We start from the raw sequence: 26,354 nt of genomic DNA, 5'->3' as shown, positions 1-26,354 counted from the left end.
AATATGGTTTATAAACCATATAATGTACAAACTGGGACAATTTGGAAACTGAAAGGAGACACCAGGACAATGGGACTGCCCCAGACAAACTGAGAGGAGATGGCCCCATAAGTATAAGGTCCTCTCGCCTCTTCTGCCTTGTCTCAGGTGCTGGTCACTGCCTGGAACACAAGCTCAGACATAAGAGATTTATTCAGTGGTCAATGGGGAGGGGGGATTTTTTTGAGCTGAGGATGGGGTACTAGCTGTAATAATAACCCCTCACATTTCAGCAGTAGTTTGTTTACATTTTACAAAGCACATTTATGCTTTGTTACAAAACACATTTATGATTGTGTTTGTTGAATAATGAATTGTTTGGTGTGTCAGTTGAGGGCAATGTATTAGGTGTTGGAGGACGTTGTTTTGTTTTTTTTTAAGTGAGAATAATTTTGGATGTTGAGGATAGGTGATGTTTAGCCTTATTGGGCCTTGGATCCCTTTGAGTATGCAATGGAATCCACAGACCCATTCTGTCTGCAGATGTATATTCAAGTCATGTTGCATGCACCTTTGTAGGGGGAGCTTAGAGGTTAAAGAATCTCTACCACAGATTTTTTGGTTAATCAGTGGTATGTTAACATTGACTCATTTTTAGCCATTAATGAAATTGTAAAATGCAGATGGAAAGTATAATTTTTTTGTGACCCCCTACCCTGCTATAAATCTAACTTGTAAAAAGTATCATTAGTGGTAACAAGTCTTTTTCCCAGTTTTGTGCTTTGTGAATAACAAAATGAATAGGTTATGTGGCAGTCTCCAGAAGGTTGGTTTTGAGGACACTCAGGATAATCCTTAAATACTTTTGAATCTATAATACTGTATGTTTGTTTGCATATTGTAAAAACATGTGTTTTTTTTGTAGTATGTCATCAAAAAGCTGAACCTCCGAAATGCCTCCAGCCGAGAGCGGCAAGCTGCTGAACAGGAAGCTCAGCTCTTGTCCCAGTTGAAGCATCCCAATATTGTCACCTACAAGGAGTCGTGGGAGGGAGGGGATGGTCTGCTGTACATCGTCATGGGCTTCTGCGAAGGAGGTGATCTGTACCGAAAGCTCAAAGAGCAGAAGGGGAGGCTTCTGTCCGAGAGTCAGGTGGTGGAATGGTTTGTTCAGATCGCTATGGCTCTGCAGGTACTGTCAGGACTCATAGCATCCCACTTGCTCCAAGGTGACAGAGAGATGCTTGGTGGATTTTAGGAAAATGCTTCCCCAAATGCTTAATGAAAAAAAAATTCTTTTAAAAATCCATTTATGAAGTGGACCTAGTTCCTCTTGCTGTAGCACTGAAGTGTTTCTGAATGAGTGATATCTGTATTGAAGCAGACATGGATTTTGTCTGATTGCTGGGAAAGACAATTCTCTATTCATTTAATATTTATAGCAAAATCCATTTTAAGGGCCCTGAACTGACAAAGAGCAAAGAATGACCATGTTTGTTATCAGTTGGTCAGCTGCATCATACTGAAAGGTGGTTGGGCTAATTAATCTGCCTAAACTGTGGGGCTTTGGGCTTTAACCCTGCTGTGGCAGAGTGAGTAGAAATGTGAAACATGTTTGTGTTTTAATATACACATATTCAAAAGTGAGACTGTTTATGGAATATCACTCTGATATTAGAGAATGTATCTTAGGATTTAAACAATAAAAGTGATATTGTTATAGTTGAAAATATTATTAAGCTGAAGATTTCATGAGTCTGAGAGGAATGTGCATCTGACCTTGTATAAGTTGTCTTTCTACCTTCAGTGAAAGTTTGTAAGCACATTTTTTAACTGGGTCCATATAATTCTAGACGGTATGATTTTCAAGTCACCAGGGAACAATTGTGAAGGAAGCTGGGAAAATTAATGCATGGAACTTAATTTCTTACTTTGGAAAGTTGTAAATTAGACTTTTTATTTAGAGATTATAAAACAATAGTGTTTTGATGTGTAGGTAAGGCTCATCTAAGAGTATAAGGCTCTTTAACTTATACAGTTGTTGATGGTATATAAGAAGTCAGGTATAAATAAGTCAGGTATTAAATATTTATATTTAATAAAATTTTATTTTTCTTCAGTATTTACATGAAAAACACATCCTTCACCGAGATCTAAAAACTCAAAATGTCTTCCTAACAAGAAAAAACATCATCAAAGTGGGTGACCTAGGAATTGCCCGAGTGCTTGAGAACCACTGTGACATGGCTAGCACCCTCATTGGCACACCCTACTACATGAGCCCTGAATTGTTCTCAAACAAACCCTACAACTATAAGGTAGGATTCGGCTGTGTTTGCCAGCTCACCTTGTCTCTACAGCAGTATAATTTTAGAACCCATCAGAATAGTAAGTTAGAAGAATTCTCTGTGAATTGGTTTAAGGAAAATGTTTCTTTTTTTTAAGAGGAAAACTGTAAATAAGGCATTCTGACATTTAACCATTTACTATTTTTTTTTCCTAGTCTGATGTTTGGGCTCTGGGATGCTGTGTTTATGAAATGGCCACCCTGAAGCATGCTTTCAATGCAAAAGACATGAATTCTTTAGTTTATCGGATTATTGAAGGAAAGGTAAAGAATACTCTGGAATTAATATTAATATTTGGAGCAAGGTTACTTTAGTGCAGCTTTGAAAGTAGCTACTGAGAAAAGGGAATAATCATATTGGGTGGATAGTTAAGAATGATGGGTCCTGTCTGTGGGGAGGGTTGAACTGGAGGAGAAGGGATTGATCGTTTCTTAATACTAATTTATAAGGGTGGCTTAATGGCTTTGAAGAATTGGCTTCTTGAAAACCAGTACCTTATAGACACAGGATGTGCAGGTGCCCTGAGGCTACTGGTAGCTTCACCTAAGCGGTTAAATGAGCCCTGTTTAAAAGGAGTCTACTCTGTTTGGACTTCCCTGGTGGCGCAGTGGTTAAGAATCCGCCTGTCAATGCAAGGGACACGGGTTCGAGCCCTGGTCTGGGAAGATCCCACATGCCACGGAGCAACTAAGCCCGTGCGCCACAACTACTGAGCCTGTGCTCTAGAGCCCGCGAGCCACAGCTACTGAGGCCCGCGCACCTAGAGCCCGTGCTGTGCAACAAGAGAAGCCACAACAATGAGAAGCCCGCGCACCACAATGAAGAGTAGCCCCCGCTCACTGCAACTAGAGAAGGCTCACGTGCAGCAACGAAGACCCAACACAGCCAAAAATAAATAAATAAAATAAAGATTTATTTTAAAAAAGTCTACTCTGTTTGAACTTCTTGCTCCTTTGATAATCATCACAATCACTAGTAACCAGTTAAAAATTGCAGAAAGCATTATGTATGATAGATGCTAGAGTGACCAACTTTATGTGTCAATTTTATGAGGCTAGTTGCCCCCTGCAGTGTCAGGCATCCTCACACCGTTAAGTTTTAAGGCTGTAAATCACCTACTGATTTTAACATTATACCAAGACTCATTTATTTTTTTAATTTGAAAAGAACACAGAAAAAGTAAAATTTGCTCATAATTCCACTTCTTAAAGAATCAAACAAGAAAGAGGTGAAATTCCCCTGTTTCCATCCATTTCCATCCCTTGGAGATAACCATTGGTAATGATTTGGTGCATAGCCTTCCTGGCTTTTCCCTGTCTTTATAACTCTGGGTGTGTATGTTAAAAAAGTAACTGAAATGGAATCAGGCTATACACACTGGCACACAACGTGCTTTTTTGACTTAATAAATGAGGGACATCTTTCCAGGTCAGTACCTGTAAGTCTTGTATTTTTTTAAAGGCTGCCTGGTATTTTATTAGAAGGGTATACCATACTCTATTCCACAAGTACCCTATGAATGGCCATTTACATTGTTTCCAGTTGTTCACTATTATAAGAACAATACTGCAGTGAATATCCTGGTACATAAATCTTTAGGAACTCATGCTCTTATTTATGAAGGAGAGGGTCCTCAAATGGGACTGCTGGTTTGAAGGATATATTTTATAATTTTACAACTTGCTATTATAACCAGGATGCCAGATACGCTTCCTGTAGACTAATATGCTGGTTATTTTCTGCTGTGGATAATGATTTAAAAAATATATCTTGGGAAACCTCTACCTTCTTTTACTTTTCACAAGACTGTTAGTCATACTTATGGTATTATTTCTCTTTGTAGCTGCCACCAATGCCGAAAGATTACAGCCCAGAGCTGGCAGAAATAATAAGAACCATGCTGAGCAAAAGGCCTGAAGAAAGACCTTCTGTGAGGAGCATCCTAAGGCAGCCTTACATAAAGCGCCAAATATCCTTGTTTTTGGAGGCCACGAAGGCGTAAGATATTTCCCTTGCAAATATGTCAGCTAAATAGATGGAATAAAAGAGGGTGGCTTTTATAATTTTCATGTATGAGAGTTTATGGTGAGTTTTTTAAAAACATGAAGTAGAATTGCATGATTAGAACAAGTGTTGAGATTTGCTTAATTGCTAAAATCAAAAATCTAGAGAACCATTGGAGTAATCACTTTCACATTCCTCTGAGAGTTCCAAGACATATTGAGTACGATCCTTTTAAAAGGATGTATGTTTTATTTTTTATTTATTTATTTATTTTTTTGCGGTACGCGGGCCTCTCACTGTTGTGGCCTCTCCCGTTGCGGAGCACAGGCTCCGGACGCACAGGGTTAGCGGCCGTGGCTCACGGGCCTAGCCACTCCACAGCATGTGGGATCTTCCCCGACCGGGGCACGAACCCGTGTCCCCTGCATCAGCAGGCGGACTCTTAACCACTGCGCCACCAGGGAAGCCCAAGGATGTAGGTTTTAGAAATCATATTAAAATGAGAGATCATCTAAGAAGCCTATTGTTACATCATTATGTGCTGTGTAAGATAATAGTCACATTTAAAAAATAAAGAGGTTCCCTCTTTACTCATATAACTTCTCAAGGGGATAGAATTCCTTCTTTGACTTTCAGGTCCTACCTCCATAAATAGCTGTTCTAGGATCTGGGACTTAGAGCTGGACAAGACCTTCACAGTCCTTGTCTTTTGACATGTTAAATTTGGGAGGCAATGCTAGAGAGGCCCTGGGGGATAAAGAAGGGTCATATTTTTGTTTACATTGCCTATAATTTCCTACCTACAGACCTTTGGCTTTCTGCAGCTCTGGTCTTCATGCTCCCCTTGAATTCTCCAGAGGTTTAGCTGCATTGGAAAATTTCACACTTAAACAGTTGGGGATATTATTCCTGTATACATTTATTCTGCAAGTCAAGGCCAAGTATACCAATCATTTTTACTTTCAAATTTGGCAAAGCAGTTGTGGTATTATTACAAATGTGAAACTTGAAGATGAAAATTATCCTGGCACTTCTAATTGTGAGGCAAGTTTTCATAGGTTTTAAATTTTAGAATAATATTGTATTTACAGAAGAGTTGCAGAGATAGAACAGAGTTTCTGTATAACCCTCACCCAGTTTCTCCTATCAGCATCTTATGTTACCATGGTACCTTTGTCAGAACTAAGAAAACAACATCAGCATCTTATGTTGACTAAATCCAGACTTCACTTGGCTTACACCAGTTTTTCTACTAGTGTCCTTTTTCTGCTTCAGGATCCAGTCCAGCATACCATATTACTCCTCATTTCTCCTTAGTCAACTTGGGTCTCTGACAGTTTCTCAACTTTCTTTGTTTTTCATGACCTTGATTGTTTTTGGAGATTACTGGTCAAATGTTTTGTAGAACACCCACTGGTTTTTAGAAGACTCCTATCTATAAAAGGAGCAGTTCTATGGGAATTCCCTGGCAGTCCAGTGGTTAGGACTCCACGCTTCCACTGCAGGGGGCCCGGGTTCAATCCCTGGTCAGGGAACTAAGATCCCACAAGCCACATGGCACAGCCAAAAAAGAAAAAAAAAAAGAAAAGAAAAGAAAGAAAGAAATAAAACAAGCCGTTCTAAGAGGGAGTGTAACATGTATGCACATTTCCTCATATATATAGAAACCTTTAACCTTCACTGTATTGATAATAACTTTTTCTTCTTTTCTTCCTCATAAAGAAAAAACTCCAAAAATAATATTAAAAATGATGACTCTAAATCCAAGCCTGTGGCTACAGTGGTTTCTGGAAAGGCTGAATTAAGTCATGAAGCCGTTCCCCCTCAACCACACTCTTCTGAGGGCTCCAAGACATATGTAATGGTACGTCTCATTCTAAAGGATATGTATTCTAGAAACTGTATTAAAATGATAGGTTACCTAAGCTAGTTATTCTATGTGAAATGACTAAGCTTCATTAGATTTCTGTTGTATAAGTAGTTTTGTATTGTAAAGAAGGAATACTGGTGAAGTATTCAAAGTGCCTATTAAAATGTTCATGAAGTCAGTGCTGTAATAACTTTAAGAAGTTTTTTTTAATTGAGGTGGAATTTATATAACATAAAGTTAACCATTTTAAAGTGAACAATTAATTGCATTTAGTATATTCACAGTATTGTGCGACCGTCACCTCTGTCTCATTCCAAAACATTTTCATCACCCCAAAAGGAAACCTCATACCCATTAGGTCGTCACTCCTCCTCCATCCAGCCCCTGTAAAACACCAGTGTTCTCTGTTTGTATGGGTTTGCCTATTCTGAATATTTGATATAAATGGAATCATACAATATGTAACGTTTTGTGTCTGGCTTCTTTCACTTAGCATGTTTTTGAGGTTCATCCAGGTAGCGTATATCAATACTTCATTTATTTTTATGTCTAAATAATACTCCAATACAGTTTGTTTATCCATTCATTCATTGGTAGATATTGGGTTGTTTTCACCTTTTGGCTTTTGCTATGAACATTTACGTACAATGTTTGAGTATCTGTTTTCAGTTCTCTTGGGTATAATATCTAGGAGAGTAATTGCTGAGTCATATGGTAATTCTATGTTTAACTTTTTGAGGAATGACCACATTGTTTTTCCTTTGTGGTTGCACCATTTCATGTTTTTATCAGCAATCCCTGAGAATTCCAGTTTCTCTACAACTTCACCAACTCTTGTTATTTTCTGTTTTTCTGATTCTAGCCATCCTAGTGGATGTGGAGTGGTATCTTATTGTAGTTCTGATTTGCATTTGACTAATGACATAGAACTTGTTGGCCATTTGAATGCCTTCTTTGGAGAAATATCTATTAAGCCTGTTGCCCATTTTTTAATTGGGTTTTTTGTTTTTTATTATTGAGTTCTAAGAGTTCTTTCTATATTATAGATACTAGACCCTCATCAGATATATGACTTACAAATATTTCCTCCCGTTCTTTAGGTTGTCCTTTCACTTTCTTGATAACGTCCTTTTATGCACAAATGTTTTTAATTTTGATGAAGTCTAATTTATTTGTTTTTTACTTTTGTTGCCCATGCTCATATCTAAGAATCCCTTGCCAAATCCAAGGTCATGAAGATGTATGCCTATGTCTTCTCCTAGGATTTTTATAGTTTTAGCTCTTATATTTAGGTTATTGATCCATTAAAAAAATTTTATTATGGTAAAATATAAGTAATATAAAATTTGCCATTTTGTACCATTTTTTAATTAATTAATTAATTATTTTCATTTTGTACCATTTTTAAGCATACAATTCCGTGGCCTTAATTACATTCACAATGTTGTGCAGCCATCACCATATCTTCCAAAACCTTTTCATCGTTCCAAACAGAAATTCTGTACCCATTAAGGTCTAACTCCCCATTGCCTCTACTCCCAGACCCTGGTAACCTCTGATCTACTTTCTCTGAATTTGCCTGTTCTAGATACCTCATATAAATGGAATCATACAACATTTGTTCTTTTGTGTCTAGCTTATTTCACTTAGCAAGTTTTCAAACATTATCCATATTGTAGCATGTATCAGAATTTCATTCCTTTCTATGGCTTTATAATATTCTGCTGTATGTATATACCACATTTTGTTTATCCATTCATCTGCTGATGGACATTTGGGTTGTTTCCATCTTCTGGCCGTTGTGAATAATGCTGCTATAAACATTAGTGTACAAATATCTGAGTCCCTACTTTTAGTTCTTGGGACAAATACCTGGGAGTGGGATTGTTGGGTCTTATGATTATTCCATGTTTAACTTTCTGAGGAAACTGCTATTCCATTTTTTTTTTTTGCGGTATGCGGGCCTCTCACTGCTGTGGCCTCTCCCGTTGCTGAGCACAGGCTCCAGACGCGCAGGCTCAGCAGCCATGGCTCATGGGCCTAGCCGCTCTGCGGCATGTGGGATCCTTCCGGACCGGGGCACGAACCCGTGTCCCCTGCATCGGCAGGCAGACTCCCAACCACTGCGCCACCAGGGAAGCCCCTTGAGTTAATTTTCTAATATGGTGTGAGGAGTGCTATAATAACTTGGAAGCATGTTTTCATTCAGGGTGAAGACAAATATTTGTCCCAGGAGAAACCCATAGTCATTGGCGCCTTGAAGACACCCCCACGTCTGAAAGGCCACACCTACAAACCAGACATAAGCAATACCGCAGAATCGCTAGCTACGATCAGTAGGGTGAATATTGACATCTTACCTGCAGAAAGGAGGAACTCAGTGAACAACAACTTAGTTCAAGAGAATCAACGAAGACACTTAGATGCCTCTAATGAGCTAGAAGGTAAATGTATTATTTCTCAAGTGAAAGAGAGGCTGCAGGATAACACTAAATCCAGTGCTCAGCCTGGAAACCGAATTTCCACATGGTCCATTGACTATGTCACTGGAGAAAGGAATGACCCAGTGAAGCCTCTGCAGCCCCTAAACAAAGACCAGAATTTATCAAAGGACCAGGTGAGTGACATGCACGAGGTATTGGTTTCAGAAAGAAGACTGGAAAGTGTGGTTACAAAGGTGTGGGTTGTGTTCTTTGGTTGTGCTTTTAGTTGTGGTTTTAGGAAAATCAGTTGTTCCCATATAACAGTTTAAACATGACAGAACCAAAGGATAGGACCCAAGGAATTCTTAGATCCTTTCTGTGCCCTGGTGTAGGGTACTTGCCATTTGCCATTAGTGTGTTTTTTCCTATTTCTACATCATTCTTTTGTAAGTCCTGCAAGTCAATGGACAGTTCCAACAATTAGGTAATATCACATTCCTTCTTGCTTTTAAAAGTTAGTGGATTTGTCTGATTTTTTAAGTTAAGGAATTAAAAAAACATATTTTATGTGTTGGAACCAAAGGAGAAGGAAGAAGAGAAGAAAAGGAACGGAACAAAAGGATTTTGATACTGAGAGACTATTCTGAGTAAATTTAAAGGGTATCTTCTACTTGAACATGGAAAGAAGCCTAAATTAGATGAAGCATGGTAATAGCTAAGGATTAGAAAGCCAGAACATTTGATTAACTTCACATTTTTATTTGTAAAATATTTAAAGAATATATTTAATATATATATTGACTATATTTTTATAATCTATATATATTTAAAGTTTATATATTACATACATTTTCATATTTAACACTTTTATATAAATATATATAACTATTTTATATGTCTATAGTCAAATGTTTTTATTTATTTATTTTATTTATGGCTGTTTGGGTCTTTGTTGCTGCGTGTGGGCTTTCTCTAGTTGCAGTGAGCAGGGGCTACTCTTCATTGTGGTGCACGGGCTTCTCATTGTGGTGGGTTCTCTTGTTGCGGAGCACGGGCTCTAGGCACGCAGATTTCAGTAGTTGTGGTACGTGGGCTCAGTAGTTGTGGCTCGTGGGCTCTAGTGCACAGGCTCAGTAGTTGTGGCGCACGGGCTTAGTTGCTCCACGGCGTGTGGGATCTTCCCAGACCAGGGCTTGAACCTGTGTCCCCTGCATTGACAGGCGGATTCTTAACCACTGTGCCACCAGGGAAGTCCCTCAAGTGTTTTTAATAAGGTTTTGTTTTTATAGAAAAGTACAAGTATTATGCTCTTTTCATTTAAACTCATTGAATTGAAACCAAAATTTAGTCTTAAGCATTCTCTGGTCACTGGAATCCTTAGTACTTTATAGATAAAATTATATATGTCCTGCTTGTTCTGCTTGACTGTCAAATTATATTCAAGTTCGCTTCTTTTATGTTTTTCCATAACTATTTAAAAAAATTTTAAAGTGCCAATTCAGTGGTTTTTAGTATATTTATAAAGTTGTACATTCACTGCTATTATCTGTTTCTAGAACATTTCCATCACCTCAAAAAGAAACCCCATACTCAATACTAGTCACTCTCCATTCCTCCTTGTCTCTAGCCCTTGGCAACCATTGTCTGTATGAATTTGCCTATTCTCAATATTTCATATAAATGGAATCATACAGATATGGCCTTTTGTATCTGGCTTCTTTTATTTAGCATAATGCTTTCAAGGTTATATGCATGTTGTAGTCTGTACCAGTATTTCATTTCTTTTTATTGCCAAATAAATTCTACCGTATGTATATTTCATATTTTATTTATCTATTCATCAGTTGATGAACATTTGAGTTGTTTTCACTTTTCACTGTGGATAAAGTTGCTTTGAACATTCGTGTACAAGTTTTTGTGTAGACATATGTTTTCAGTTCTCTTGGGTATATACCTAGGAGTGGAATTGCTGGATCATATGGTGACTCTATGTTTAACTTTTTTTTTTTTTTTTTTTTGCGGTATGCAGGCCTCTCACTGTTGTGGCCTCTCCCATTGCGGAGCACAGGCTCTGGACGCGCAGGCTCAGCAGCCATGGCTCACTGGCCCAGCCGCTCCACGGCATGTGGGATGTTCCCAGACCAGGGCACGAACCCGTGTCCCCTGCATTGGCAGGCGGACTCTCAACCACTGTGCCACCAGGGAAGCCCTATGTTTAACTTTCTGAGGAACTGCAGAACTGTTTTCCAAAGCAACTATATCATTTTACTTCCCATCAGCAATGTATGAGAGTTGTAATTTCTCCACATCCTCACCAACACTTATTTTCTGTGTTTTTTGTTTTGTTTTGTTTTGTTTTTGATTCTAGCCATCCTGGAAGTGGTATCTTATTGTGGCTTTGATTTGCACCTCCCTAATGACTAATGTTGAGCATCTTTTCATGGCTTATTGGCCATTTTTATACCTACTTTGGAGAAATATCTATTCAAATCCTTTGCCCATTTTTAAATTGGTTTATTTATCTTTTTATTGTTGAGTAGTAGGAGTTCTTTATCAGTTACAAATGTCAGTCCCCTATCAGATATAAGATTCAAAAATACTGTCTCCCATTCTATGGATTGTCTTCACTTTCTTTTTAAAGTATATTTTATTTTATTTTATTTTGACTGCACCATGCAGCATGTGGGATCTTAGTTCCCTGACCAGGGATCGAACCTGTGCCCCCTGCAGTGGAAGTGCAGAGTCTTAACCACTGGACCACCAGGGAAGTCTCATCTTCACTTTCATTTTTTTATTATTTATTTATTTTTTCTTTATTACTTTTTTGGCTGCGTTGGGTCTTAGTTGCAGCACGCGGGGCCTTTGTTGAGGCGTGCGGCGTCTTTCGTTGTGGCGCGCAGTCTTCTCTCTAGTTGTGGCACATGGGCTCTAGGGTGTGTAGGCTCCAGAAAGCGTGGGCTCTGTAGTTTGCAGCATGTGGGCTCTCTCGTTGAGGCGTGCGAGCTCAGTAGTTGTGGCACGCAGGCGTAGTTGCCCCACAGCATGTGGGATCTTAGTTCCCCAACCAGGGATTGAACCTGCGTCCCCTGCATTGGAAGGTGGATTCTTTACCACTGGACCCCCAGGGAAGTCCCCCATCTTCACTTTCTTGATGGTGTCCTTTGGAGCATAAAAGTTTTAAAATTTGATGAAATCTAGTTTTGTCTATTTTTTCTTTTGTTGCTTCTGCTTTTAGTGTCATGAAGATTTCTCCCATAATTTCTTTTAAGAGTTCATAATTTTAACTCTTACATTTAGGTCTGAGATCTATTTTGAGTTAATTTTTGTGTGTGATGTGAAGAAAGGGTTCTACTTCATTCTTTTGTATGTAGATATCCACTTGTCCCAGTACCATTTGTTAAAAGATTATTCTTTTCCCATTGAATTTTCTTGGGACCCTCATTGAAAATCAGTAGACCCTAAATATGATCATTTAATTTTATACTCTCAATTCTGTACCACTGATTTTTCTATCCATATGTCAGTAACACAATTACTGTAGGTTTATAGTAAGTGTTTTTTTTTTTTTTTTGGCCATGCTGTGCGGCTTACAGGATCTCAGTTCCCTGACTAGGGATTGCATCCGGGCCACAGCAGTGAAAATCCGAAATCCTAACCACTAGGCCACTAGGGAATTCACTGTAGTAAGTTTTGAAATCGGGAAGGTTAAGTCTTCCAACTTTATTCTTAATTTTCAATACTGTTTTGGCTATATGGGGTCCTTTGCATTTCCATATGAATTTTAAGATTAGCTTGTCAATTTCTGCAAAAAAGCCTGGGGTTTTGACAGGGATTTTATTGAATCTGTAGATTATTTGCAGATTATTGCTATCTCAATATGTATCTTCCAACTCATGAACATAGGATATCTTTCTATTTTCTTTAGGTCTTCTTCAGTTTCTTACAATGATGTTTTGTTGTTTTAAGTGTATAAGTCTTGCACTTCTTTTGTTAAATTCATTTCTAAGTATTTTGTTCCATTGGCTTCCCTTGTGGCGCATTGGTTAAGAATCTGCCTACCAGTGCAGGGGACATGGGTTTGAGCCCTGGGCGGGGAAGGTCCCACATGCCGTGGAGCAACTAAGCCCGTGCACCACAGCTACGGAAGCCTGCGTGCCTAGAACCCATGCTCTACAACAAGAGAAGCCACTGCAGTGAGAAGCCTGCACACTGCAACTAAGAGTAGCCCCTGCTTGCCACAACTAGAGAAAGTGTGCGCAGCAACGAAGACCCAACGCAGCCAAAAGTAAATAAGTAAATTTAAGTATTTTGTTCCTTCTGATACTATTGTAAATGGAATGATTTTCATAGTTTTCATTGCTTGTGTATAGAAATACAATTAATTTTTATATATTGTCTTTATATCCTACAGCCTTACTTAACTCATTTATTGGTTCTAATAACTTTTTAATAATGGACTCCTTAGAATTTTCTGAATACAGTATCACATCATCTGCAAATAGAGATTTTTCCTTTTCAATCTGGATTTCTTTTATTTATTTATTTTTTCTTGTCTGATTGCCCTGGCTAGAACCTCTAGTACAGTGTTGAATAGGAGTGATAAGAATGGACATCCCTGTCTTGTACCTGATCAAATATGTTTCTTACATCAGGCTTTTAGAGTAGATTTTTTTGTTTTTTTGATAGAATTTCATGTCTAGCATTTCTTTGTTGTTGTTATTGTTATTCTGTTGTTGATAAAAGTGGAAGAACTTTTTTTAGGACCAATTGGATTTCATGGAGAAACTCCTTAAGTCATTTGTTCAGGTACTCTTATATGTATAAGCTTTATTTTGAATATTCTATACTTAATACCAGCAGAGAAACATTTATTTCACTCTTCAGAATTAAATCAGTTACTGTTTATTATCTGGGTATCCTTGCATAGCTAGCATATCACACTGTTCCTTTTTCTAAAATGTACCACATAGTGGGCTCTTGATAAAAATGTGTTGATTGGGCTTCCCTGGTGGTGCAGTGGTTGAGAGTCCACCTGCCGATGCAGGGGACACAGGTTCGTGCCCTGGTCTGGAAGATCCCACATGCTGCGGAGCGGCTGGGCCTGTGAGCCATGGCCACTGAGCCTGCGCGTCCGGAGCCTGTGCTCCGCAACGGGAGAGGCTACAACAGTGAGAGGCCCGTGTACCGCAAAAAAAAAAAAAAAAAAAAATTAATGTAAGAAGCTATTTTATTTTCATGTTTGGTGTGCATTAGTTTCTAAAACCAGCTATCCAAATAAAACACTAAGTCCTTGGTGATCTTCATAATTTAAAAGTTAACTTATTTTATCTTTACTACTGCTAGTAATAGCTCCTGGTTTCTGAGCATCTAATATGTGCTAGATGTGATCTTAAGTACTATAGTGCACAACCTCCTCTAATCCTTCAGTAGTCACATGATGGGTGTGACGCATTATACCCATTTATAGATAAGGAAACAGAGGTTCAGGGAGATATGACTCCATCTGAATCCAAGCTCGTGATCTTTTCATGGTGCTTTTTAGAGGGCATCCAAATAACTAATGTTTACTTGGGAAGTATGTGTATATTAAATTGGATTTCATTTAAAACATTTGTTAGTTTTCTGAATTGCAAACCTATTAAAAGTTATAAAAAGATTTTTAAAAAACTAAAGGAACATTGGTAGTTTCAGGTTAATAGCAATCTGAGTAATTTAATTAAAATAATTATTTTTATTTGGGAAAAGAGAAGGAAACCCAGAATATGTAGATAACTGATGCCATCATTGTGTCTTTGCCTGTCAACACTGAAAATAAGCATTCATTTTGAAAAAGACAGCTCCTCCTTCTTTCATTTATAATTTTAGAAGTAGATATGGCAGGTTTGGCTATTTGGAAGTTCAAAAGACTGTTTCATTATTCTATTTTGTTTGTTTCATTTTATTATTTTTAAGGATCAAGTTGCTGGTGAATGTGTTATAGAAAAACAGGACAGAATCCACCCAGCTTTACAGCCACACAGCTCTGGGTCTGAACCTTTCCTGTCTCAACAGCGGCGGCAGAAGAAAAGAGAACATACTGAGCATAGTGAGGAAAAGAGACAGGTCAGCAGAGATCTCTTTGGAATAAGTCATTGTGCTGCTGCTTGGGAAACAGACTTTAGGAAACTTCATTTCTATTTAGAATGATGTGCTAAAAAGGCACATACATAATGCAAGGAACATATAAAGAAGGGTAGAAATGCTAAATATTAGTTATCAAATGTCAGTGAGTTGGAAGCAGAGTAGGGTTTTATCTTCTCCAGCAAGGATGGACAGCTCATTTTGAGAGTTAAAGGAACAGGCCAAAAAAGGTAAATCTCTGATTCCTCTTATGTCATATTAATGAACAGTTTCGCCCTCAACTTCTGCATAAGATCGTGGCAACCCCTCATTTCTGGAAGTAACTTTCACAGGCACCCTCTCTATAAGCTTCTTAAGTGGTCATTCACTTTTGGCAGAGTTTCTTCCCCTCCGCCCCCTGCCCCCCCGCCCAAATGCAATGTTTTAAAGTTTTTGAGAGGGAATCACTGACAAATACATAGATTTACCGATGGGGGACCTTTGGAGGTAGATGTATGTGACACTGATAATCTCCCTCTCTTTGTTAATTATGGAAGTTCCAAGAGACTCCTCCTCGTCTTTTGCCTTCTCTTTCTACTGTTGGAAAAGTGGATGTCACATCAACACAAAAAGATGCTGAAAACCAAAGTAGAGTGGTCACTGGGTCTGTGAGCAGTTCGAGGAACAGTGAGATATCATCATCAAAGGTTTGTAGGAGTCTATGTTGGATTTTTTTAAGCTTTATTATAAAACTTTTTGGTTGTAAATCCTGCATATATTGTGAAGTTCTATATTAAAACATCTTAGCCCTGCTTTTTGCCAAACACTGGAAAGCGCAAATTTGTGATTCTCAACAGAAGCTTTGATTGAAATGGACAGATTCTGTTGTTTCAGGGCTGGTCACTTCCGGTTAATTAAGGAGACCAAGTGGATTCTGAATGTAGGAAATGCAGAAATACCTACTTGCCCTTCCAAAGATGAGCTCTTCCTAGAAATGAGGGCTGTGATCATCCTAGCTAGGAGTTGTAAGCCTGATGTGAACTGGTTTCAAATGGACACTCCCTTAAAGACCTGTGCAGGGCCTTTCCTGTAGTGCTGGATGATATGTCATGCATTGTAGTATTGTAAGAACAGTGAATAGGAATGGAAGTAACTGACTTTCTTTAAAAGGACCGCCCATTATCAGCAAGAGAGAGGAGGCGACTAAAGCAGTCACAGGAAGAGATCTTCCCCTCAGGTAAAGTTTTTCTCTTTCCTTCATCTATTGGAGGTTATTGGTATGGCTCATGGACATAGCATTGGTACTGATTGTGAGGTGTTAAGAATTTCCAGCATCAGTAATCCATTTGGGAAACCAATTTAGAAGAATTTTTGAAATTTCCTAGTCAAGCCTTTTAAAAAATTGGCGTAGTATTGGATCTGGAACTTGTGTTATTAGAGAAAGAGGACTCTAAAAAGAGAGCAAGAGAGCTTTGAGTGACAGTAACTCCTGGGAGATTTCAGACAGGAAAGCAGTCAGGCGAGTGTTTACTTTGTTTCCATGTTCCGAGTCTGTTGGTCAGAGAAGTGCTCTCTTCTCAGGAACAGAGAGAGGAAGCCAGGAGAATGGTACTGCCCTGGGCTGAGGGCTGTGATCATTCCTATTACTATTATCTAAAGAAAACATATTCTAGCAGTTTCCATTTATTGAATGCTGACAATGTCTCAAACATTATGCTAAGTATTTTAAGGGCATTATCTCATTTCATATTTTGCAGCGGAGGAGACTGAGGGTCAGAGGGGTTAAGTAACTTGCCCAAGGTCACAGGGCTGGTAGACCTAGACCTGAGATTTGAACTGAGGTGTCAGACACCAGAGTGATGATGAATATGCTGTCTGAGTTCCTTCTAGGCTGGCCCTTGCTGGGGTATCTTCCATAAACTGTGCAAAGCCCTCTTCTATTGAGGCCAGCCCACCATAAACAACTGCTGCGGGTTGTCACTTTTTCAGGCCCTTCACTGAGGAGAGTTTCTCTGAGTCCAGCGGGGCCAGGGAAACCACAAGAGGAAGGCCACCCTACCCCTGCTCAATGGTTGTCTTCTGACTACAGCATTGCTCAGGTACATTACATAGTCCGAAGGTAAAAGGTAGACATGTCTACATCTGGCAAGCCTAATAATGGTAAACCTCATAAATGCCAGCTCTATTTATTCCTGGGATAGTGCTGACTTAAGTTACACTTTTCACACTTCTCTGATAAGAAAAAGAACTGGTCAATAATAATTAAAAGGATTTTGTTTCCTTCATTAAGGGGATGGACTTTTCAGGTGCTCTTGTAAACAACTGACAGCCTAGTTAATATCTTTCTTAGGCAGTCTTTTAAACAAGACTTCCAAAGGGCTTCCACTAGGCAACACTTTGCTTATTCTGCTGTGTTAATAATATACCAAACGACCTGGCCAGATTTTAGTCTCACTTGCTGATCCTTCCTTTGTTTCCTGTTTGTGTCAAAGTACCTTACCTTTCCACCCAGGGATAATGTAGGGGCACCATTTGGTGGGTAAATGGATAATTGCAAGTTTTTAACCACGTTCACTTTTTTGTGTAATAATACCCTGGGAATAATTATTCAGTTTTCTGTATTCCAGTTTTTGACATTTCTAGGAGCATATAATTACTTTTTTTAAAAAAGAAACTTCCTGCCCTTGAAAGTAATGAAGGTTTTTTTCCTTTAACAGTAGTGTGTGATTTAGTTGCTTCACTAATTAAAATGATGCTCTTTATTTTCAAAAGTTGTAACATTTGTGTGTAATTATATCAGGTAATCCTTTAAAGCATTTAACAATGAGTATCATGGGTGAGCAAACTGAGGTTACTTTTTATTTAGGTGGCATTCTGTCTAGTTTAAAATGCCAACATTCCTTATGGTACCAGCCCTCTGCTTAGAAGTTCAAACACCAGAACTGTTTGTCTGCTCTCCTCTGGAAAGGAAATTTCTTCATAGCTGAGACTTTCCAGGACCTTATAAAACTTCACCTTGATGTTCCTCAGGCTTCACTTATGAACTTCATGGGTGAACTGGGACATTATTTGGTAAAGTAACTTCAATTTTTATATTCATAGTTCTCCTGTTAAATTGGACCTGGGTGCACATTGTGTCTAGGCATTGCATCTAAGATTGTTTCATGTATTATATTCTGGTTGTGTTGTCATGTGGAATTTTGTATTTCCAAACATTAATAGGAAAAGAAACTCACCCATTGTCTCTCTGAGGATGAGTTAAGTTCTTCTGCAAGTTCAACTGATAAATCAAATGGGGATGCCAAGGAAGGGTAAGTTCTTATTTTTCTATCTCCTTTCATAAGCTATTTCTGTTTGAATTAATTTTATTCTAATTAAATTTTATTTTTTTACTTTAAAAAATTTTATTGAAGTATAGTTGATTTACAATGTTGTATTAATTTCTGCTGTACAGAAACTGACTCAGTTATACATATATTCTTTTTCATATTCTCTTCCATTATGGTTTATCACAGGATATTGAATAGAGTTCCCTGTGCTATACAGTTAAGACCTTGCTGTTTATCTGTCATATAAATAATAGTTTGCATCTGCTGATCCCACACTCCCAATACTTCCCTCCCCCACCCCCAACCCCCTTGGAAACCACAAGTCTGTTCCCATGTCTTTGAGTCTCTTTCTGTTTCACAGATATGTCTGTTTGTGTCATACTTTAGATTTCACAAATAAGTGATATCATATGGTATTTGTCTTTCTCTTTCTGACTTACTTTGCTTAGTATGATAACCTCTAGGTCCATCCATGTTGCTGCGAATGGCATGATTTCATTATTTTTAGTGGCTGAGTAATAGTCCATTGTATGTATGTGTATATATATGTATGTGTGTGTATGTGTATCTATCTGTCTATCTCACACCTTTATCCATTCATCTGTCAATGGACATTTAGGTTGTTTCCATGTGTTAGTTATTGTAGATAGTGCTGCTATGAACATAGGGGTGCATGTATCTTTTCGAATTATAGTTTTGTCTGGGTATATGCCTAGGAGTGGAATTGCTGAATCACATGGCAACTCTGTTTTTAGTTTTCTGAGGAACCTCCATACTGTTTTCCATAATGGCTGCACCAATTTACATTCCCACCAACAGTGTAAGAGGGTTCCCTTTTCTCCACATCCTCTCCAGCATTTTTTTTTTTTTTGCTGTTTCTCCATTTATGTTGCTAACACAATTTTCCTTTTTTTTTTTAATCTTTATTGGAGTATAATTACTTTACATTGGTATGTTAGTTTCTGCTTTATATCAAAGTGAATCAGTTATACATATACATATGTTCCCATATCTCTTCCCTCTTGCATCTCCCTCCCTCCCCCACTCCCTATCCCACCCCTCTAGGTGGTCACAAAGCACCAAGCTGATCTCCCTGTGCTATGCGGCTGCTTCCCACTAGCTATCTGTTTTACGTTTGGTAGTGTATATGTGTCCATGCCACTCTCTCGCTTTGTCACAGCTTATCCTTCCCCCTCCCCATATCCTCAAGTCCATTCTCTAGTAGGTCTGTGTCTTTAGTCCTGTCTTACCCCTAGGTTCTTCATGACATTTTTTTTTCTTAAATTCTATATATATATGTTAGCATACGGTATTTGTCTTTCTCTTTCTGACTTACTTCACTCTGTATGACAGACTCTAGGTCCATCCACCTCATTACAAATAGCTCAGTTTCGTTTCTTTTTATGGCTGAGTAATATTCCATTGTATAAATGTGCCACATCTTCTTTATCCATTCATCTGATGATGGATGCTTAGGTTGTTTCCATCTCCAGGCTACTGTAAATAGAGCTGCAATGAACATTTTGGTACATGACTCTTTTTGAATTATGGTTTTCTCAGGGTATATGCCCAGTAGTGGAATTGCTGGGTCATATGGTAGTTCTATTTTTAGTTTTTTAAGGAACCTCCATACTGTTCTCCATAGTGGCTGTACCAATTCACGTTCCCACCAGCAGTGCAAGAGTGTTCCCTTTTCTCCACATCCTCTCCAGCATTTATTGTTTCTAGATTTTTTGATGATGGCCATTCTGACTGGTGTGAGATGATATCTCATTGTAGTTTTGATTTGAATTTCTCTAATGATTAATGATGTTGAGCATTCTTTCATGTGTTTGTTGGCAGTCTGTATATCTTCTTTGGAGAAATGACTGTTTAGGTCTTCTGCCTATTTTTGGATTGGGTCGTTTATTTTTTTGTTATTGAGCTGCATGAGCTGCTTATAAATTTCAGAAATTAATCCTTTGTCAGTTGCTTCATTTGCAAATATTTTCTCCCATTCTGAGGGTTGTCTTTTGGTCTTGCTTATGGTTTCCTTTGCTGTGCAAAAGCTTTTGAGTTTCATTAGGTCCCATTTGTTTATTTTTGTTTTTATTTCCATTTCTCTAGGAGGTGGGTCAAAAAGGATCTTGCTGTGATTTATGTCAGAGTGTTCTGCCTATGTTTTCCTCTAAGAGTTTGATAGTTTCTGGCCTTACATTTAGGTCTTTAACCCATTTTGAGCTTATTTTTGTGTATAGTGTTAGGGAGTGATCTAATCTCATACTTTTACATGTACCTGTCCAGTTTTCCCAGCACCACTTATTGAAGAGGCTGTCCTTTTTCCACTGTACATTCCTGCCTCCTTTATCAAAGATAAGGTGACCATATGTGTGTGGGTTTATCTCTGGGCTTTCTATCCTGTTCCATTGATCTATCTTTCTGTTTTTGTGCCAGTACCATACTGTCTTGATTACTGTAGCTTTGTAGTATAGTCTGAAGTCAGGGAGCCTGATTCCTCCAGCTCCGTTTTTCATTCTCAAGATTGCTTCGGCCAGGGCTTCCCTGGTGGCACACTGGTTGAGAGTCCGCCTGCCGATGCAGGGGACACGGGTTCGTGCCCCAGTCCAGGAAGATCCCACATGCCACGGAGCGGCTGGGCCCGTGAGCCATGACCACTGAGCCTGCGCGTCCGGAGCCTGCGTGTCTGGAGCCTGTGCTCCGCAACGGGAGAGGCCACAACAGTGAGAGGCCGCATACCGCAAAAAAAAAAAAAAAAAAAGATTGCTTTGGCTATTCGGGGTCTTTTGTGTTTCCATACAAATTGTGAAATTTTTTGTTATAGTTCTCTGAAAAATGCCAGTGGTAGTTTGATAGGGGTTGCGTTGAATCTGTAGATTGCTTTGGGTAGCAGAGTCATTTTCACAATGTTGATTCTTCCAATTCAAGAACATGGTATATCTCTCCATCTATTTGTATCATCTTTAAGTTCTTTCATCAGTGTCTTATAATTTTCTGCGTACAGGTCTTTTGTCTCCTTAGGTAGGTTTATTCCTAGATATTTTATTCTTTTTGTTGCAATGGTAAATGGGAGTGTTTTCTTGATTTCACTTTCAGATTTTTCATCGTTAGTGTATAGGAATGCCAGAGATTTCTGTGCATTAATTTTGTATCCTGCTACTTTACCAAGTTCATTGATTGGCTCTAGTAGTTTTCTGGTGGCATCTTTAGGATTCTCTATGTACAGTATCATGTCATCTGCAAAGAGTGACAGCTTTACTTCTTTTCCGATTTGTATTCCTTTTATTTCCTTTTCTTCTCTGATTGCTGTGGCTAAAACTTCCAAAACTATGTTGAATAAGAGTGGTGAGAGTGGGCAACCTTGTCTTGTTCCTGATCTTAGTGGAAATGCTTTCAGTTTTTCACCATTGAGGACGATGTTGGCTGTGGGTTTGTCATATATGGCCTTTATTATGTTGAGGAAAGTTCCATCTATGCCTACTTTCTGCAGGGTTTTTATCATAAATGGGTGTTGAATTTTGTTGAAAGCTTTCTCTGCATCTATTGAGATGATCATATGGTTTTTCTCCTTTAGTTTGTTAATATGGTGTATCATGTTGATTGATTTGCATATATTGAAGAATCCTTGCATTCCTGGAATAAACTCCACTTGATCATGGTGTATGATCCTTTTACTATGCTGTTGGATTCTGTTTGCTAGTATTTTGTTGAGGATTTTTGCATCTATGTTCATCAGTGATATTGGCCTGTAGTTTTCTTTCTTTGTTACATCCTTGTCTGGTTTTGGTATCAGGGTGATGGTGGCCTTGTAGAATGAGTTTGGGAGTGTTCCTCCCTCTGCTATATTTTGGAAGAGTTTGAGAAGGATAGGTGTTAGCTCTTCTCTAAATGTTTGATAGAATTCGCCTGTGAAGCCATCTGGTCCTGGGCTTTTGTTTGTTGGAAGATTTTTAATCACACTTTCAATTTCAGTGCTTGTGATTGGTCTGTTCATATTTTCTATTTCTTCCTGATTCAGTCTTGACAGGTTGTGCATTTCTAAGAATTTGTCCATTTCTTCTAGGTTGTCCATTTTATTGGCATAGAGTTGCTTGTAGTAATCTCTCATGATCTTTTGTATTTCTGCAGTGTCAGTTGTTACTTCTCCTTTTTCATTTCTAATTCTATTGATTTGAGTCTTCTCCCTTTTTTTCTTGATGAGTCTGGCTAATGGTGTATCAATTTTGTTTATCTTCTCAAAGAACCAACTTTTAGTTTTATTGATCTTTGCTATCGTTTCCTTCATTTCTTTTTCATTTATTTCTGATCTGATTTTTCTGATTTCTTTCCTTCTGCTAACTTTGGGGTTTTTTTGTTCTTCTTTCTCTAATTGCTTAGGTGCAAGGTTAGGTTGTTTATTCGAGATGTTTCCTGTTTCTTAAGGTAGGATTGTATTGCTATAAACTTCCCTCTTAGGACGGCTTTCACTGCATCCCATAGGTTTTGGGTCGTCCTGTCTCCATTGTCATTTGTTTCTAGGTATTTTTTAATTTCCTCTTTGATTTCTTCAGTGATCCCTTCGTTATTAAGTAGTGTATTGTTTAGCCTCCATGTGTTTGTATTTTTTACAGATCTTTTCCTGTAATTGATATCTAGTCTCATAGCATTGTGGTCGGAAAAGATACTTGATACAATTTCAATTTTCTTAAATTTACCAAGGCTTGATTTGTGACCCAAGATATGATCTATCCTGGAGAATGTTCCATGAGCACTTGAGAAAAATGTGTATTCTGTTGTTTTTGGATGGAATGTCCTATAAATATCAATTAAGTCCATCTTGTTTAATGTATCATTTAAAGCTTGTGTTTCCTTATGTATTTTCATTTTGGATGATCTGTCCATTGGTGAAAGTGGGGTGTTAAAGTCCCCTACTATGAATGTGTTACTGTCAATTTCCCCTCTTATGGCTGTTAGTATTTGCCTTATGTATTGCGGTGCTCCTAGGTTGGGTGCATAAATATTTACAATTGTTATATCTTCTTCTTAGATCGATCCCTTGATCATTATGTAGTGTCCTTCTTTGTCTCTTCTAATAGTCTTTATTTTAAAGTCTATTTTGTCTGATATGAGAATTGCTACTCCAGATTTCTTTTGGTTTCCATTTGCATGGAATATCTTTTTCCATCCCCTTACTTTCAGTCTGTATGTGTCTCTAGGTCTGAAGTGGGTCTCTTGTAGACAGCATATATATGGGTCTTGTTTTTGTATGCATTCAGCCAGTCTGTGTCTTTTGGTGGGAGCATTTAATCCATTTACATTTAAGGTAATTATCGATATGTTTGTTCCTATTCCCATTTTCTTAATTGTTTTGGGTTTGTTATTGTCGGTCTTTTCCTTCTCTTGTGTTTCTTGCCTAGAGAAGTTCCTTTAGCATTTGTTGTAAAGCTGGTTTGGTGGTGCTGAACTCTCTCAGCTTTTGCTTGTCTGTAAAGGTTTTAATTTCTCCATCAAATCTGAATGAGATCCTTGCTGGGTAGAGTAATCTTGGTTGTAGGTTTTTCTCCTTCATCACTTTAAATATGTCCTGCCATTCCCTTCTGGCTTGCAGAGTTTCTGCTGAAAGATCAGCTGTTAACCTTATGGGGATTCCCTTGTGTGTTATTTGTTGTTTTTCCCTTGCTGCTTTTAATATGTTTTCTTTGTATTTAATTTTTGACAGTTTGATTAATATGTGTCTTGGCGTGTTTCTCTTTGGATTTCCAGCATTTATTATTTGTAGACTTTTTAATGATGGCCATTCTGACCCGTGTGAGGTGGTACCTCATTGTAGTTTTGATTTGCATTTCTCTAATAATTAGTGATGTTGAACATCTTTTCTTGTGCCTATTGGCCATCTTTGTGTCTTCTTTGGAGAAATGTCTATTTAGGTCTTCTGCCCATTTTTTGATTGGGTTGTTTTATGTTGTTGTTATTGAATTGTATGAGCTGTTTTTATATTTTGGAAATTAATCCCTTGTCAGTTGCATAGTTTGCAAATATTTTCTCCCAGTCTGTAGGTTATCTTTTCATTTTTTTTTATGGTTTCTGTTGCTGTGCAAAAGCTTATAAGCTTGATTAGGTCCCATTTGTTTATGAATTAATTTTAAATGTACATTTATAGTAGCATTCAGACCTGTAGTACTGTCATTGATAACATTGTAAATGGTTTTTGGTATATGCAAGAGCTAAAATTCTCTTTTAATGAACACATCTGGGTTTCATTCAGAATTCTTATAAAATGTCTTCTTAGATCTGTGGGTTTATAGTTTTCATTGGTGGAAACAGTTTCGCCATTATTTCTTCAAGTATTTTTTTGGACCCCCTCCTGCCCTCCTAAGGATTCTGATTACATGTATATTAGATTGCTTAAAGTTATCCCACAGGTCACTAATCATATTCTTTTTTTTCTTTAGTCTTTTTTTCTCTGTTCCTTTTTTTTTTTTTCTGGCCACACGGTGTGGCTTGTGGGATCTTAGTTCCCTGACCAGGGAATGAACCCATGCCCTCGGCAGTGAAAGCATGGAGTCCTAACCACAAGACTGCCAGGGAATTCCCATCTGTTCCATTTTTTTGTAGATTCTATTGCTGTATCTTTGAGTTCACTAATCTTTTCTCCTGCAGTATCTAATTTGTTAATCCCATCCCACATATTCAACACATTGTACTTATCATTTGTAGTTCAATTTGGGTCCTTTTTATATCTTCATTGCCTCTCCTTAACATGTTGGTGTTTCCTTTACCTTGGTCATATGGAATATATGTTTAATAACCATTTTAATGTCCTTATTTACTAATTCTGTCACTTGTATCACTTCTGGATCTATTTCTATTAACTTATTTTTTTCTCTTCATAATTGTGTGCTATTTTCCTGCTTTGCATTTCTGCTATTTTTTTTTTTTTTTTTTTTTTTTTTTACGGTACGCGGGCCTCTCACTGTTGTGGCCTCTCCTGTTGCGGAGTACAGGCTCCGGACGCGCAGGCCCAGCAGCCATGGCTCACAGGCCCAGCCGCTCCGCGGCATGTGGGATCTTCCCGGACCGGGTCACAAACCCGCGCCCCTGCATCGGCAGGCGGACTCTCAACCACTGCGCCACCAGGGAAGCCCTCATGTCTGGTATTTTTGACGTGATGCCAGACATTGTCAATTTTATCCCATTAATTGCTGATATTTTTATATTTCTTTAAATATTCTTGAACTTTGTACTTGGATATAGTTAAGTTACTTAGAAATAGTTGGGCGGAATTTATACGCAAAACCTGGGACCTTGTCTTTCTCTCTCTCTCCTTTCCAAGATTCTCCTCTCACTTTCTGCTGGCAGTGGTGGTCTCGAACTCTGTCCTTTGGTTTTTCAGGCAAGAAAGACTGTGGGTTTTCTGTTGTACTTCAGCTGCCTATGGCTTGCCTTTAGGCTAAAGGTGTTGACTCTCCTCCAGAATCTGCTTGCAAATTTTGTACATTCTTCATTGCCCTCACATAGTTGATTTTTGTATTTTGTCCAAAGTTTATACTTATTTGTGGAAGGGTTCTGTCTGTAGGAACTTACTTGCTTACTAGAAAGCAGAACTTCCTAAAGGTTGTTTTGTGTCTAATTTCTAATGAAAAATTCTCATGAAGCCAATTAATAACAAGAGAATTTTTTCTTTTCCAGGAAAGGTCATACAAATGAAATGAGTGACTTGGTACAATTGATGACACAGACCCTGAATTTGGACTCTAAAGAAAGCTATGAAGATCTCCCGGTACCAGAGCCAGTGTCAGAATTTAAACTTCATCGAAAGTATCGGGACACACTGATACTTCATGGGAAAGTTGCAGAGGAGGCGGAGGAACTCCGTTTTAAAGAGCTACCTTCAGGTGGTCAGTTTATTGTTTTACACCAAGCTGGAGAGCATATGTTTACTGGAGAAATGTATCAAACTAAGGAGCTTAATGCTTGCAAATATTTTTGGTTTTTTAAATTATTTCATTTGGATATCTTCATAAAAAAATATATCTTACTTTATGTAACAGTTGCATTCCTGAAAAGTTGAATGAAAATTGATTTTTAAAAATAAATGTAAATAAATACATGTTTGGAATTTTTCATGTGGACTTTCTTCAAATTAGACAATTTGTAGTTTTTAGATTTAGGAGATGGTGATGAGACATGAAGCGTGAGTTCATATATACATTTTAGTCATTAAAAATACATTAACTCTTGGGCTTCCCTGATGGCACAGTGGTTGAGAGTCCGCCTGCCGATGCAGGGGACACGGGTTTGTGCCCCGGTCCGGGAGGATCCCACA

The 26,354-nt window shown here is 38.2% G+C and overlaps 1 protein-coding gene and 1 non-coding gene across 7 annotated transcripts in view; one reads left to right on the top strand and one right to left on the bottom strand.

Moving 5' to 3' along the window:
• Positions 1-26,354, top strand: part of NEK4 (NIMA related kinase 4) — a 56,207-nt gene that overhangs the window by 11,301 nt on the left and 18,552 nt on the right. For 4 of the 6 annotated variants that reach the window (XM_029243943.1, XM_029243944.1, XM_029243940.1 and 1 more), the window contains 12 exons: positions 905-1,171; positions 2,100-2,297; positions 2,483-2,590; positions 4,171-4,325; positions 6,054-6,195; positions 8,411-8,818; positions 14,577-14,726; positions 15,281-15,430; positions 15,894-15,960; positions 16,713-16,822; positions 17,946-18,034; positions 25,718-25,926. In XM_029243943.1, coding sequence (XP_029099776.1) covers positions 1,058-1,171; positions 2,100-2,297; positions 2,483-2,590; positions 4,171-4,325; positions 6,054-6,195; positions 8,411-8,818; positions 14,577-14,726; positions 15,281-15,430; positions 15,894-15,960; positions 16,713-16,822; positions 17,946-18,034; positions 25,718-25,926 — 1,900 coding nt within the window. In that variant the 5' untranslated portion in view covers positions 905-1,057. The remainder of the gene's footprint in view (positions 1-904; positions 1,172-2,099; positions 2,298-2,482; positions 2,591-4,170; positions 4,326-6,053; positions 6,196-8,410; positions 8,819-14,576; positions 14,727-15,280; positions 15,431-15,893; positions 15,961-16,712; positions 16,823-17,945; positions 18,035-25,717; positions 25,927-26,354) is intronic. The other 2 variants (XM_029243941.1, XM_029243946.1) reach the window with 2 other exon arrangements.
• On the bottom strand, positions 11,319-11,391 carry TRNAG-UCC. The gene has a single exon. It is a non-coding gene; the product is annotated as a tRNA-Gly (tRNA).

This window comes from Monodon monoceros, unplaced genomic scaffold (assembly GCF_005190385.1).
Source record: "Monodon monoceros isolate NGI ecotype Baffin Bay Population unplaced genomic scaffold, NGI_Narwhal_1 Super_Scaffold_3, whole genome shotgun sequence".
NCBI classification, from domain to species: Eukaryota; Metazoa; Chordata; class Mammalia; order Artiodactyla; family Monodontidae; genus Monodon; species Monodon monoceros.
This window is presented reverse-complemented; position numbering and strand designations above follow the sequence as displayed.